Source organism: Chinchilla lanigera, unplaced genomic scaffold (genome assembly GCF_000276665.1).
Source record: "Chinchilla lanigera isolate Chin_1 unplaced genomic scaffold, ChiLan1.0 scaffold00134, whole genome shotgun sequence".
Classification (NCBI taxonomy): domain Eukaryota; kingdom Metazoa; phylum Chordata; class Mammalia; order Rodentia; family Chinchillidae; genus Chinchilla; species Chinchilla lanigera.
Genome location: NW_004955535.1, coordinates 2,550,072 through 2,566,784, shown reverse-complemented (window position 1 = coordinate 2,566,784; position 16,713 = coordinate 2,550,072). Strand labels below are relative to the sequence as shown.

The following is a 16,713-nucleotide window of genomic DNA, read 5'->3' as shown; positions in this document are numbered from 1 at the left end:
GATTCCTGTGAATCACATGCTACATCACTGTGGTGCTGGCTCTGCCTTCTTCCTTATTAGCATGATTTTGGTAAAGGTAATTTGCAGTTTAGCAGCAATTTAATTTAATGGCTTCCTTACTCTGGCCCATCAAAGATTTTTCCTTTTTTTTTATCACCTCCACTCCTCCTTTTACCACCTTGGTTGGATACTCCCCCTCAGCTCCTTTAAGTTCAACATTATCACCATCCCTCCACCTTTGCCAAACCTTTCTCTCCCTACTTAAGTCTTTCAACTCCCTATTATTTCTCAGTATTTATGGTCCTGCCCTCATAGGTGCCTCAGGACTCAGGAAAACCAATAACAATTACCAGAGACTGTGTATGCCAAGTGGAAATAAACCAGCTATTTTATCCACTCAGACAGGCTTTGTAGACACCAGAGGGCCATTATATATCTCCTCGTGTACTCCTCCAAATATTAGCCCACTGCCTGCATGTGCTTATATGTCAGGGCCAAAGAAAATCTAAAAAGTCTACTCTGCAAATATTATTGAGACCTTTTAGCCCCCATATTGAGTAGGTTACATCAACTTGCATTCATAATCTTTGCTAGTTTGTTCAGATATGATGGACAGATTCCTGTTGTAAAATGAGACATCAGTGAGTAAAAATCCTACAATCAGTGTAAGTAAATGAAACTCTTAGAAACAAAAAAGGTAAAGGGAAACAACTTTGGTGGCAAAATATGCAAGGTATCTAGGATGTGCTTTGTTTAAAGAAAGTAATTTCCTCCTTATGTCACATAAGAAGGCAATACTTGCTGTGGATTTATTTGTAAAATTTTAAAATATGAGCTCTAATATCTACAATATACTCATGAGAAACGAGTTAAATTTTCTATTTGCTAAAATGATGTTTCCTTGGATTATTAGTCTGATTTTTAGTTAAAATTGTATACATTAAAAGTGTACAATATGATGTCTTATTTTATACAAAAAATATTACTATAGTTAATTAGCATGTTCATCTCTTCTATTACAGTAGTTGAATTTTAATAAGAGATTGTAAAATTAATGATTTTTTTTTGTTTTTGTCTTTCATTTACCTTTGGAGTAATCTGTCAAGGAAACAGTCCGTGTCTTACCAGAACAATTTCTCTTGCTTTAAATTGATTTTTGTCATGTTCTTGATGATTTCTGAAGTCTTTTCATTTTTCCAAAAGCTAAAAAGCTTTTAGTGGCATTACTTCCCATCTGTACTCCTGAAATCTTTTGTTGTCACTTTAAGTAGGTAGTCATGCATTATTTCCCCCTGAATCAAGATCCTGGTTAGCCAAATTGTCCAATGTTTGAATACTTCTTACAACCTGCAGTATGTTGAATTCTTCAAGTTAAATTCTAAGTGAAATCTCTGTAAAATGACTTGAAACATTCCAAGGGTATGTTCTTTTACTGTATAGAAAGGAAGATATTACAAATAAGTTTACTTGATATTTTGAGCTACATGAGATCATTGTCAATGCTATGGCTTGAATGTGTCTTCCAAAGTTCATCTGTTGGAAACTTAATCCTCACTATAACGGTGCTGAGAAATGGGACTTTTGAAAGCTGATTAGGTCATAAGGGCTCTGCTCTTGTGAATGAATTAATGAGATTGGTCATATTAGAAATGTGTCCTCCTCACCGTGTGATGCCTTCTGTCATGTTATGACACAGCAAAAAGATCCTCGTCAGATCCAGAGACATCCTCTTGAGCATTTCAGCTGCCAGAACCATGAGCCAAATATATCTCTATTATTTATAAGTTATTTACTCTCAAGTATGTTGCTTTTGCACTAAAGTCTAAGGTGGCCAAAGAAATAGGTTTTAAATTTATAAGCAGAACAGACTATTACCTTTTTTTCAATGTGTGTGCTACTGGAGAGTGAAACCAAAGCCTTTTCATTGAACCACATCCTACTCCTTCATTTATTTACTTATTTTCTTGTTTTGAGACAAGGTCTTGGTAAGTCAGTAAGTTGTCTAGGTTGGGTGAAAACTTGGAATATTCCTGCCTCATCTTCCCAGAGAACTGAGATTACAGGCATGCACCACCACACCTGGGCTATTTACCTTTTTTTCCTGCCTGGGTGTTCTAAAATCCAGAGATTCTTATTGAGTATGTTTATTTTCATGGCAATATAATTATAAGAATCATTCTTCCTTGTTACAAGACATGGGTGAGAAAACTTATTATATAATCCAGGTTTTGACCAGAATATCACATTTCAGAATTCTATGCATAGAATCAGATGTGACCAGGTAGTTTTAAGGAACTGTAGTTTACTTTATAGAACCAGTGCTTATAACGCCCTGTTGGTAAAAATGACATGGTACCTATCCTACAAAATCCCCAGTCTTATAGCTGAGTAAGGAGGGCGACTTTAATGCAATCCAGGAATATTTGGGTGTTTTGAGGACCAGAGAAATGGAATAATTCAGACAAATCTAAATGTATGTTAGGTTAAATCTGATGGTAACCTTTTTGGATTGACTTCTTAATTTCAAATTTTTAAAAGCCTGTGAAATTCCACTTTAAACCTAATTGGTTGTTTTTTACTTTGCTTGTTTCAACCACATTCAAACTTCACTGAGTTATAATTGACAAACCAAAAAGTACGCATATTTAATATGTATAACTCAATGAGCATAGAGATAAGTATACACCATCAAAATGTATATGTAAATCTAGGCATTATCTTCAAATGTTCTTCCCATCTTATTTACTACTACTATTTTGTAAAAAGAACACTTACGATCTGCTCTTTTAAGAGATTTCTAAGCATATAATAGAGATTTTTTTTCTCTTTTTAGACAAGGTCTCATTCTGTAGTGTACACTAGCCTTGAACTATGTAGCCCAGGCGGGCTTCAAGCTCACAGCAATCCTCCTGCCTCAGCCTCCCAAGTGTTGGGATTATAGGTGTGTTCGATCAAATCCATGGAGTATTGTTAAGTGCAAGTACTATGCTGTACAGTAAGTTTCAAGGACTACAAAGGACTTATTCATTTTGAGATGAAAACTCCCAGCAAACTTAAAAAGGCCTTTGAGTCAATTATCATTTTTACTCCACCTATGTAAATAAGGATATCAGTCTTATATTTTTAAGAATAATCTTTTGTTTTTCTATCAAAGGGAGGTGACAGTATAAATAAATTTTATATTTCAATAAGAAGCTATAGGACCAGGGATATAGCTCAGGGGCACAAGCACCTGGCTGGCAAGTGCAAGGTCTTGAGTTTGATTCCCGGTACCAAAAAAAAAAAAAAAAGAAAAAAAAAAAAAAAAAAGAAGAAGCTATAATACACCCTTGTGGGTTATCAGCTTGTAGTCCTATTATTTTTCTTTGAGCTATTTTGCATTTCCTTGTAAACTACCTGGCTTTGTGACCTATTTGCAGCTTGGACTGGCTTTTGCTGTCTTAGAGGCTTTGTCAGTCTTTATGAATTTTCAACTCATCTACTTTCTACAGTGTTTGCCCACCACCATTCAAACTAACCTTTCCAATTTCTCGCCAACCTTCCTGACTTGGCAGGAGAAGTACAGCGTGACTGCCCAGACCCTTACTGAGGTTCCAGGCTTGAATGTAGCTGCCCTTTCACTATAGTATCTACAGAAGCCCTGCAAGCTAATGTTGATCGACTTGCTATTAACCATAAAGGAATCTACTGCAGCGAATTATGTACAGACAACTTTTCTGCCTGTAGCTACTGATGTGTGTCACTCTAGAAGTTCACGAAGCACCTATATCTTCCATGCTGTGCTCCAGGAAATGCCCATGGTTATAGATGATCTCACTGTAGACTCTCTCATTCCTGTACCATCCCTGAAAGCATTTAATCTGAAAACCAAGAAACTCATCAGGTTGCTAGTGCCATGCCCCCGCACCATCTACAGACACTTCCAGCCCAACATGGAAGAATTTTCTTGACTGGCTGCTCTCTGGACCCATAATCTGAATTTGTAATCTGTTATGACCATTAGTCTTTGTTTGCCTTCTTCCTTTCACAGAAACCCCCCTCATGAAATGCCTGATGGCTTGTATCATCCAAGAAATGCCTTCTAAATTTCAGAATTGGTTCACTTGGTCCTTCAACAATAGTAAGCTGCTGAAATTCGCAGTATGATCCAGGTCTCCCAAGTCGTTCATTGGGAAAACCTGGTTTCCCTAAACAAAAGGAAGAACTGACAAAGATGTCCTTACCATCACCACACTCGATGTGACTAAACTGGAGACAGGTTTCTTCCTGACCTTCAGTCTGATCTTCCATTTCGTAGAGAATTTACTCTAGAAACCCTTCTATTACCCATTCATTCTCTCCTATTTGAGGTGTAAATCTCCCAGCCTCTTGCTTTACATCCCAGGAGTGTCTTTCTTAAGAAGCCAAAAATCAGCCCTTTGAGAGGTACTCATCAAGGTAGTCAGTGTTCCTATATGCCAGTCTCTGGGAGGATAGGAATCTAACTTCAATAAGCTCCAATTAGGAAACACAGATGGTGTAATTACAATGACCAACCTCCCCCTAACATCCTCCAGTACTTTTCCACTAACTCACCTGGCACTTAAAAGTCCTCTTGTCTTTTGCTTCCACAGAACTGAATCCAATCTCTTTACTCCAATGCAAAAGTTTTAAATAAAATCTTTCTTGATTGTTCAACTATCCAGTGTAATTTTTCTCTGACAACACTCGTAGCTATGTGAACACATGCAGCAAAGGCTTTTTTGGTATTCAGCTACTTTAATGGTCAGTCATTATAATTCTGTCATTTCTGTGTGGATTTGACATTATGGGCAATTATTTTTCTTACATGGTAAGGAAGAGCCAGGAGAGCAGCATATTGTGTTTATTGTAGACTACAGAAGGAAAGTCATTTCTGAGGGGAGGACAAAATCCCAAACTCTCCCCTCACCAATAGGAAAATATTTCAATCAGCAAACCTTAATATAAAATGATGTATTCCCCCCACCTCATATTTTAATAAAGTTTGAAATGAATTAGTGAGGCAGTTTTATGTCAGATAAATAGTGTACCTCTAGCTCATTATTGAAAGCTTTCATTAAAGATTAAAAACATAAGACCCTTTTACAGAAATTCTAAACTGGTCCCTGGATCTTAGCATTCAATTATCATTTGTGAAATCTGAAATCAACATATTTTATGTCTAAATTGAGAGTACATTTCAAAATCAAAATTCAAAGGCATGCCTTCTCCTGGGCTGACTGATGGGAAAGGGCTGTGATTATGCCTAATTTTCACCCTCTATATCACGATCTCATTGATTATGTTTCTCAGCTTGCTAAGGGTTCTATGAGGTGATTTTCAAGATGAATATTGCCATTTGCAGGATTTCCTGAAAAGGAATATTTCGGGAGTAAATTGCACAAACCAAGCAATGTGCAGTCAATTTTCACTCCAACATAAACAATGTATTAGAACACAGCCCTTAAGGCTTTTTTTAATTTGGGTTTCATTACACAGCTAGGTGCATTTCATCAACAAGCATGAGGTGCTAAGCAGACAAAACTGAGGATCACAGAGGGTATTATTTTTTTCCTAACAGGTGCTCAAAGTTGGACTAGGAAAAAAACAAATGACCTGAATGCCAGGGTTTCAGGTCCCTTTGCTGCAGAGGTAGCCATGACCATCATAACCAGGAAAATAAACCAACTTTCCTTTAATTTAGAAAATGAAGCTAAGGACCAAGCTGTTTGTACATCTCCTTTCTTTGCATTAACTGATTGCTGATATTTTATTATAAAGCAGTTTCTTTTTGTGTTAAAACAATGAGTACGCTCTTAAAAGTGGTCAAAAACTTTATTTTTGTTTTTTTGTAGTTTAAAGTTTAGCAGAGAAAAACCCGTTTTTCCTGTGTTTTTTTAATTGAAGAAACTTTAATCTCTTTAAGCAGAGAGCTTCAGCAGGCTATAAAGACCAAAATCCCACACCTTAGAGCAGAAGAGCACTGTAGTCTTAATAAATCATTTATTAGGCAGACAGTACAGAGAGAAGCTAGATAAAGAGGGATAAAGAACTACGTAAGTGATTAAATTATTCACACAGGCCACCATTTCCTAATTACAAACTGGGGACTTGAGAATTACTGGGAGAAACAGTCAATTTCATGTTGTTTTTGCCTTGGATACAGCCACAAACAGAAGGAAAATGCTGAAGGAATATTTTTGAAATCTGAACTCCAGAGATGAAAAACTTAGACTGGGTACCTAAGGCCAATGCCAAGGCCCTTTCTACAAAGGGAAGAAGCATCTGCTTCTCCTTCAGAGGTGCAGACGAAGCCATAGGAGGCGCATAGCTTGACTGTCTGTAATACACACAGCAGGGAGAGGATTGACTCAGAACTTTGATAAAGGCCACAATTCATTAGCACAGCTAAGGATGATTTTCACTCCAATTGAAGAGACTCATTTGGCAGAGAACTATGGTCCACAGACAAAGACTCAATGTTTTTAATATTTGAGAACCATTCTGCAAGGTAGGGGGCATAGACTAAGACTAATACCATTTTGGCTGAGTCAACAGGATATACCTGTGTCAGAGGATTTTGTTATCCTATCTGTTAAATACATTCCACAAACAATGATCACTAATAGTGAGCATATACTTTGTTATTTTAATGAAGAGGCATATTTTAATGAGAGATTATATTTGAACATAGAGGAATAGGCTTCTAGCTGTGAGTCAACAAAACGCTATTTCTGGTTGAAGGGAAAGATTTTCTGTGCATTCGTCTTTGCAATACTAAGTCAAGGACTTTAAGAATATACTGGATCCAAGATAATTGGGAATCTGGCTGAGGTAACTGTATATTGGGCCAAGTAACTGTACTTCCTTGTTTGGATTATTTATGGAGTACAGAAGCATGAGTATTGAGACATAGCTGCCCTGGTGAATAGCAGCTAGTGAAATAGCTCTGAGGACGTTATGTACTAGCCAAACGGACAAACTGAAGGGATTCTAGAACCGATGGTATCTCTGAATTGAATATATTTTGTGCACTAGCCAGTCTTGTTCTTTGCGACCCTGCATGACTCATGTGGAGGGTAACTGAGATATCAGAAACCATGCACTAGTGTCAAGATTTGTGCTGTGCCATCATTATGCAGGCTGTGTTGCTTTTTGTCCTGTATATTTTCTTAGGACTAACAAAATTTTCCACTGGGTAATGGCTGTTGTTAATTGTCAGTTTGATTTTCAGACACAATCCAAGACCACACTATTGATTGAACAGAATAATTCTATATTAGGCAAATGATGTTTTCACCTGTGACTTATATAGTGGCATCTGCTCTTGGGGAAGAGCTATTAGAATAGCGGATACAAACATCAGAAAGAAGTAAGGTAAAAGGAATAAAGTGTACTTTGCAAATGTAACTTATTTTAGCTGTAGCAAACCCTCTAGCACTCTATTATTCGTTATCTTCCTTTGAGCACACCTTTCCCAAAGTTTATCCTAAGAAATTTAGGTAAGAATCGATTTAAGCAGGGGCTGGGAATTTAGCTCAGCGGCAAAGCACCTGCCTGGCAAGTGCAAGGTCGTGAGTTCGGTTCCTGGTACCAGAGAAAAACCAAAAAAAAAAAAAAAAAAAAAAAAAAAGAATCGATTTAAGCAAAAAAATCTACAAGTATGCACTACATGCAATTAAAGTAGGGATGAAGACTAGATTACAGTAACAAATATGATACAGAGATATGATTTTAATGAATAATTTCTAGTAAAAGATGGAAATGCTAGTCTAATAATAATAATAATAATAATAACAATAATGATAATGGTAGAGATTTTTTGCTTGCCCAAACTTTAGTCTGGTTTCTAAAACTTCTGCTAAGCTTATGGTATCTATCAAAATCCAGTTAACAAAGAACCCTGCTAAATCACCTTAGCTAGAACCCCTCACTCTTGGTATCAGATCAACCTCAATATCTGATTTGGTTCCTTATCCTCCAATACTGCCAGATGATGTTCGATCACCTTGTCCTGTTTTCAACAACTTTTTGTTAGGTTGGTACAATCTAACCTCACTCTTGATACTTTCTCATAGCTACTTTTCACCTGGTGGTTTCTACCCTGTTTCTGGGCTACGAATTCCCACTTTCCCATGCTGTATTCAGAGTTAAGCCTAATTTCACCAACCTGCAACAAAATTCCATGGCACTCATCTCTGTACCTATCAGGATGTCCTAAATAAAGTCCTCCTTAACATACTTTAACAAGTAATTTTTCTTTAACAATGACAGTGATGATAATGAATTCTAGGACACTGCTGTTCTTTTAGGAAATGACACATAAAGCAAAGTCCCTACCTTAATGGCAAATGGTCCAGTTTGATTTGGTTGATTGTAAATTTCCAGCTGAGTCCTAATAGGAGAGAGCCACAGAAGCAGATGATCTAGCTGCTCTTCAAGCTGCCCAATGTCTTTTACATGAAGCTCAAGTTCTCTCTGCTTTTCAGGTAAAGCTCTAGAAACCTGAGAGAGGAAAAGTTAACAAGTGATAAATGACTGTCATGGTATAAAGAAAAGAGCTAGAAACTATTTTCATAATCACTTATGGTAATATAGAAATTTGCTGATTTTGAAATACTAACAACATGATATTAATATTTACACTTATTACATGTTAGGATTTAATTAAAATATTGGCAATTATATTATTATTCTGCAAAATATTCCACACCTTAAAACCAGTAATACTTTTTTGGAAATTCAAAACACATACCTACACAAATACATACCCACATCCAACTGGCAAGTGTAAATGAGTATATTCTACATGTATCTACTCACTAAACATGATGGTATTCTACGTAATATATGCTAGTCATACTGCTTTTGCAGTTAGAAAAATTAAGTCAAGTTATTTAGCATCAGTGCCAATTATGTAACATAGGATGCCTAATCTCAAATGAATGATTTATACTTAAAGAGTGTGATAAAGTTAAAACCAAACCAAACTATAATTTTGTTCATATAGCAATAATTTCTTTACTATGTTTGTTTCTAGCTTTCTTTTACATTAAGAAAAATTGTACAAGAAAATCATTTATATACAAAGGAAATTGGTAAAGTACACATTATGGGGAGGTATAGTTTGTGAGCCCCAGTCCAGCCAAGTAAACCTGAAGCAGATGATAAAGACGAAAGTAAAAAAGGAACATTTGTGCTACAGGAGAATGCAGAATGATTGTAAATTACTTTTACTAAGAACTTAATACATACCAAGATTCATGCTTAGAAATTTTAGATTTATTGCCTTCTTTAGTCTATCCATTGAACCTCTGATATATGCAGTATAATTACACCAATTTTCTATGTAGATGGTGGCATTGGAACTGAGAAACTTTAAATAGTTTAGGAAGAAGTATGATATAGTATTAAACATTGTAAGGTCTACAATGGGGCTTTAAATACTGGTTCTAGTTCTTTCCTAACTTGTTAGCCAAGTTTTCTTTATCCTTCCTTGCCTCTTCTATAGATTGGAGGCAATGATAATGTCTGCATCATCTAAGGACTACATAAAGAAACAGGAAAATAGTTTAGTGCAATATTCTGCATGATAGTGAAAATAACAAGCCATTAAATATTAGCAACTGTCACTCCAGCACAAGTGTAATAATAGAACCAGGATTAGCAAAAGTAAAATGCTTAAGAATATGAAGAATTACAACTATTACCCAACAATAAAGAATGTAAATGTGAAACAAAGCAGTTTAGTATATTATTAATACTGTTGTAATAATATGAATATATTATTGTATTGTAAAATGAATAGCTTATAATCCCAGCAACTAGGGAGGCTGAGGCAGCCTGAACTACATAGTGAGACATTGACTGGAAAAAAATCAAAATATATATGTATATTTATATATAAACAAAATGAATAAAAATGTTATATCTAGTATATAATAATACATTATGAATAAAGAAAATGTAAAGGTCAACTGGATAAGCACACCAAGATACTAGTGTCTAATATACTAGACAAGTAAACTAATATACTAAACAATGCCACATATTTGGAATGATTGTTTAGTTACGTTTTAAAGAACTCATTAATAAATATTACGTTCTTTAATTGGACACATGAAAGTGTTCATAGACAAAATCACCAATTAATTTTATAGAGTGAAGGTATTTTATACAAGATCTTGTCACATATAATAATTCACTCACGAATACATCATATAAAAACACTTCCATGTGCTGTGTAAAATACAGGTGAATACATGCACAAAGAGTTAACAACTAGCCTGGGCTGAAGCAGGCCAGCCTGCAACTAACCTTAGGCTCCCACAGCCCTTTTTCCTTGGAAACACTAATGTTAAGATGAATGGGAAATGTTGAGCCTGCCTTTGTTGTAACTGCACCTTGACTCTGGGAGCACCGAGTTGAAATACAGGTTTTTGGATCTCTGTGAGTGAAATAGTAAAAAACATTGATGGGACACAGAGGTTGTGGCTCCTACTTTAAGTGACCTGTGCATATCTTGACCTGTCCTCCTTGGTGAGAGAACAAAAGAAGCACACTACTCAGGTGGCCTGAAGTGTCCACAGATAATGAATCAGGAAGCTGTATCTGATTTGTCTGACTTGTACCCTGCTATAAAGCCAAGTAAACACAGAAACATAGTATTAGATCAATTGGGTCTATTTGTGTCTTATGAGTTCAAATCCCTAACTACATCTATGGTGTTGAAATCTGTGGGTATATACACCCTTGTGTGTGGGTGTGTGGGTGTGTGTGTCTGAGAGACAGAGAGAGAGAGAGAGAGAGAGAGAGAGAGAGAGAGAGAGAGAGAGAGAGAGAGATTATATCACAAGTGTAATTCTATAGCTGTAATGCATAATCTAATAATGCCCTTGGCTTATTTTTCTGGCATTTAAAAGGAGGTAACTAAACATTTCATTTTTATTGGATCATTTTCGACTTGCAAGTACATGTAAAAAGCATTTTACAGCTTCAAATAACACCATCTAAGAGCCTCTAGATTCTGGAGCTACTGGAGATAATAGCCATCATATTTTCCTAAAATCTCTAAAATTGAGCTATGAACTTCTTTTCATCTGATCACAGAATAGTCCACATTTCATTTAGGCTTCAAATGTAAGCACAGAAATCGGTGCAGCATTTAACTATGCTTGTTGGTTTCCTTCCCACCCCACCAACCCATGCCTCTGTGGTTATAGAGGTAGAATAATTCCTGACAGAAAGCAGTGTAATGAAGGAGATTTGACTAATATCTGGAATAGGGAAACAGAGGCTTATAATAAGATGAAGTTTTCCCCTTAATTATGATATGGCATTAGGTATGTCCTTACAGAACTGTGTTTCCTACCATTGTGTCATTTACTTCATACTGTTTAATATGTGATTTCCATTGGCTGAGCTTTGATTCCTGGATGAGCTAGTTTTCTACACATGATAGACCTTCGCTAAATTCCCGTTGAATTAAAGATAATTTCCAAATTCAGTATTAATTTCTTTTCAACATGAGAAGCAGTATTGAGCCTCAGTAGTAGATGACAAAAAAAGAAAAGAAATTCGTACTCTCATGTTAAACAGCTTTAAGTAATCAAGAAAACACTAGTAAACTGGACTATACAAAAATCAGAACTTTCTGCATGACCAAGAAATCTACAGGCAAAGTCAAAGGACAAATGACAAAGGGAGAAAAAGAACCGTGATTCATAAGGGGTTAATTTGCCTAATACATAAGAAAGCTTCTGCAAATTGATAATGAAAAGGCCAACAACCCAATAGAAAATAGGACAGAATATCAGACAATTCACAGAAAAAAAATAACAAACAGATTTTAACTACCTGAAAAGAAGCTTAGCTTTGGTCACGATGACAGAAATGAAAATTAGAACTTCGTCTATTGCACTGGCAAAAATTCAAGTTTGAGAACATCCTATGCTGCCAAGGCTCTGGGAAAATTGATTCTTCTACATGAGTGGTGGCCTGTATACACTGAGCTACCCCTTATGGAAGAGAGCTTGACAATGTAAGTCGAGTGCATGCACCCATTGCCATTGTCCCAGAAATCTGACTTCCAGGAATTTACTCTTTACACATATACTTCTGGGGGTAAAATCAATGCTTGGTGAGGAAAGGCAGGCGATGGATAGGTAAAAGATTTAGTACTGTACCTTCATACTTCTAAACAATGTACTTGCATTCCTTTTGCAATGAAATAAATTAATTTAAAAATAAAAATTATTAGTTTTTCTCCTTACTGCAAAATATTAATGGGAAATTATGCTTTGTGCATTTTAATAATGAGTCTTTGTTGATAAAGTATAGCATATCTAAAGCCATAAGTCAAAAATGCTTTGATAGTCTTCCTAAGACATTATCAGTTAATGGTGGTGGTGGTGATGTAGGAATTGAGACCTTTTAAGACATAATTTTTGTGCTGTTTTCCTCATCTTCACAAAAGTTGCTAGCATTGCTGATGCGTTCCATATGGCCCATGGCAAAAGGTAACAAGTGTGAATAATTTATGATGTGGAAGAGGAGTAAGTTGTGTGCTGGTTTCTATATGTTTTAAAATAATTTCTTTTTTTCTTTTTATTTTATAAAAAATTTTCATAACGAAATTATAAAGAATGGCAATAGTTATTACATTGTGTATCATTTTTCAATATATTTATTGGTCATTTGTACATCTTCTGAGAGGTGTCCATTCATTTCAGTGGCCCAGTTTTTGATTGGATCTTTTAATCAGAGGGGACTGATTTTTTTTGGTGTTCTTTATATGTTCTTGAGGTTAATCCTCTGTCCAAGGAATAACTGGCAAAAATTAATAATTAACTTTTATACTTACTACTTCCCATTCTCAACAAAATACAGACACAAATATTTGTCTAGTAAAGTGCATACTTCTTCCTAATCATCTTTTGAAGTATTATAAAACCATGCCTTTCATCGTACAAGTTCACAGTGGTGCTTGACCTCATTTCACACAAGACTGGCTTCCTAATTCTTATATTTCTGAATGTCAACTTCCACTTTGTAGAAGTTTTAATATTGTGGTAAAAAGATGTATCTGCTTTAGAAATAAAAAAAGAAACAAATGTTAACTATTGACTTTACCTAAACACAAAAAATATTCCAGAGTAGGTAAAGTGTGAATTATAAAAATATAATGACAGAACTAGAATAAAGTATTTGAGTATAAAATTTCCTCAGAAAAGAATATGAAGTAATGATTAAATGCAATATTTGTATTATTCATCCAGAAATTTAAGGCAACAAACAAAATGAAAACAAATAAGGACTAAGACTAATTCCCCCATCTCTCAGATAAAAAGGAATAGCCTAGCTTTTTCAGAGAATAAGAGCCTATAAAGTGGCACTAATCATGTGGAACTGCAAAACAAAACACAATATGACACCTAATTTACATGTATTAGAAAATTTAAAAAGAAAATGTTAAACAACATATATTCTTGATGTGGAACACTTGGAATTCTCATACACTGCTGAAGAGTAAATGGTACAACCACACCGGAAAATTGTTTTGGGGTAAATCGAAAGCCAAACATGTACACATATGATGTAGTCAATCTACTCCCAGGCACATCCAAAATGCATCAAAGGACACATATAATAGCTTCATACTAGATACAAGTCACGTTTACTAGCAGAGTGGATAAACCATGACACATTCACAAAACGGAATACAGAGAAAAAGTAAACAGACTATAACATATGCAATACTATGCAATAATTACACAAACCCCCCACTCAACAAAGAAGTTAAACACAAGCCACATACTAGATGATTCCATTTATTCCAGTTTCAAAGACAGCCAAACAAGATGGTAGCTGGAGAAGAGTTAGTAACTGGAAAGGGGCATAATGCAGGTTCCTGCTGTAACCTGTTCATTATCGCTTTTTATAAAAAAATTAACTCATACATAAAATACAAAATTAGTACACATGAATGGGGTACAGTGTACTACTCGATCTGAGTGGTAGTAGCATAGGTATGTGACATTTTAGAAATCCACCAATTTCCTATGATCTGTGTACTTTTTTATGCATCTCTCACACTTAAATTTAAAAGATTACATGAAACTATTTTAAAGTCTTGAAAGTATTAATTCTTTTCAACTCCCAAATTCTACTTCCATGAATTTTACCAGGGAATATGAGAGATACAGCTAGAGACATATGACAAGAATATTTAATTCTGTCACTTACATGAATAAAAAACTGAAGTAAAATCCCCCAAATAGAATAAATTACATTCAAATAATAGAATAAATTGTATCTATTTAGACATCATGAAAAACTTCCATCCCATCAAAATTATATATTACATAATTATTAGTTTAAAATAAGCTATACATCACATACAAATTACAGCTCTCAATTTCTGTGGATATTTTACCTGTAAATATCAACATATAGAAACGGACCTGAATAGACATTTCTCAAAAGAAGATATAAAATGTACAGCAGGTATAAGAAAAGTGCTCAACATCACTAATTATCAAGAAATGCTGATTAAATCCACAATGAGATATCACCTCATGCCTGGTAGAATGTCTATTACCTAAAAAGGAAAGAGACGTGCAGGTGCAGATGTGGTAAAAGGAAACCACAGCACACTGTTGGTGAGAATGTAAAATAGTTGAGTCATTATGCACAGCACTATGGAAGCTTATTAAAAAATGAAAATACAATCATGACATGGGCCAGAAATCTCACTACTAGTTGTATATCAAAAGAAAATAAAATCAGTATGTCCAATCGTCATCTGTGCTCCCACATTCATTGTGACACTATTCACAAGCGCCAAGAAATGGAAACAACCTAAATGTCCATCACCCAGTGAATAGACAAAGAAAAGGTGGAATATACACAGTGTAGTGCTCAGATACAAAAAGAATATACTCCTATCATTTGTGACAATATAGATGGAACTAGAGATCATTATATTAAGTGAAATTATAGATATGAAGAATTTCTCACACACACAGGAGCTGAGAGTGGAATGGTGTACACTAGAGAAGGGATAGTGGGCGAAAGGGGAGAGGTTTATCTACAGAAGCTAGAATATCATTCAATAAGGAATACAGTTCTGCTACGTTAGTGCAAAATAGAGTGACTATAGGTAACATAATGTATTTTTTTGTGGTTTTTTTTTTTGTTTGTTTTTCTCCGGTACCGGGAACCGAACTCACGACCTTGCACTTGCCAGGCAGGCGCTTTGCCGTTGAGCTAAATCCCCAGCCCCACATAATGTATTATACATTTCAAAAGACAAAAAGAAAGGAGTTAATATGTCTATGGCATAAAAAATGATAAATGTTTGAGGAAATAGATATGCTTAACCTGACTATAACATTATGCAATATATACATGTATTTAACATTACATGGTACCTCATTAATAGGTAGAATTTACATGTATCAGTTTAATTTAAGTTTAAAAATGTAGAACTCTCTTAAATGTGCTTGCGTTCTCACACATGATATTTCTAACTCTTGTTGTTCTTTTAGTCCACAAATTAATGCCCGGTTTCACTAAATAGCCCAACCGTATATTGGCAGGCAGCTGGGCTGATTAAATCGGGTTTGAAGAACCCAAGAATGCGAGAGTACAACCCGGTCAGTCTATAAGACTAAGGAACATGTGCTTAATATTTGTCAGTTACACTGATGTCATGGATTCTGGCACTGGAAATTGTATGGACAATAACACTGTCCATGTAATTAATGCAATAAATACTTGTATACAAATATTTTTGTTTCAGTAACTTCTCCATTGTTTATAGATTTATTGTTTCTTTAGTTGATTGAAGTTGACCACTGCATGGCTAAGCATAAACCTCCAATACTAACATCCCCTCCACCTTGAGAACTGCTAAATAACACTATAGTTTGAATGCATCTTAAACAAATGTCATCTTGTAACCTACAAAAAATGAGAAGTTCCAATATTTAGCAACATAAATTAAATAATTCATACAGAACATTACCTTCTTTGGGGCAAAATGCTTGTGGTATGAAATATTTGGAGACCTCATTTTGCCTTGTATATTTTACAACCTCAATAAATTAAAGCAAGTGGAGAACCAGATTTTGGAAAGGTATGTTCCCAGGCACAATGTTATATAAGTTTTTATAACTGTTATCATGGTAAAATATGCCTCATTAGGAAGTCATTTATTTTCTTTCCCTCTAGAAATTTAATAAAATAACAATGATTATAGAACTGAAAAATACATTGTAGTTACATGTCATCAGACATTTAAAATTATAAGTCTATACACAATTTCACAGTGACCAATTCTAAATCACTTTTAGGACAGTCTGTCCCCAGTGGTATGGTTAAACTACGTGGAATTTATTTATCATGTTTATAAATCTTTACTTTGTATATTGATAACAATTTTAAGTGAACATAACAGTGAAGCCTCCAGAATCAAATCACAATGTATATTACTTTTATTGCATAATCACTTCATTACTGCACTTGGGTTTTCTTATTGTTGCTAAAGATCTCAACCACATAATACTCAATGAGGTAAATGAATATTTGTAGCAAGATTTCAAAGTCAGTAAACTTTGTGTATAGGAATGCTATCGATTTCTGGGTGTTGACTTTGTATCCAGCTACACTGCTGAATTTGTTGATTAATTCAAGGTGTCTTCTTGTGGAGTT

General features: G+C 35.0%; 1 protein-coding gene across 1 annotated transcript in view; it reads right to left on the bottom strand.

The window, feature by feature from the left end:
• Dmd (dystrophin) overlaps positions 1-16,713 on the bottom strand; it is a 2,013,932-nt gene that overhangs the window by 730,231 nt on the left and 1,266,988 nt on the right. Inside the window, exon 48 of the mRNA XM_013507710.1 lies at positions 8,341-8,505. Within this exon, the coding sequence (XP_013363164.1) occupies positions 8,341-8,505 (165 nt within the window). The remainder of the gene's footprint in view (positions 1-8,340; positions 8,506-16,713) is intronic.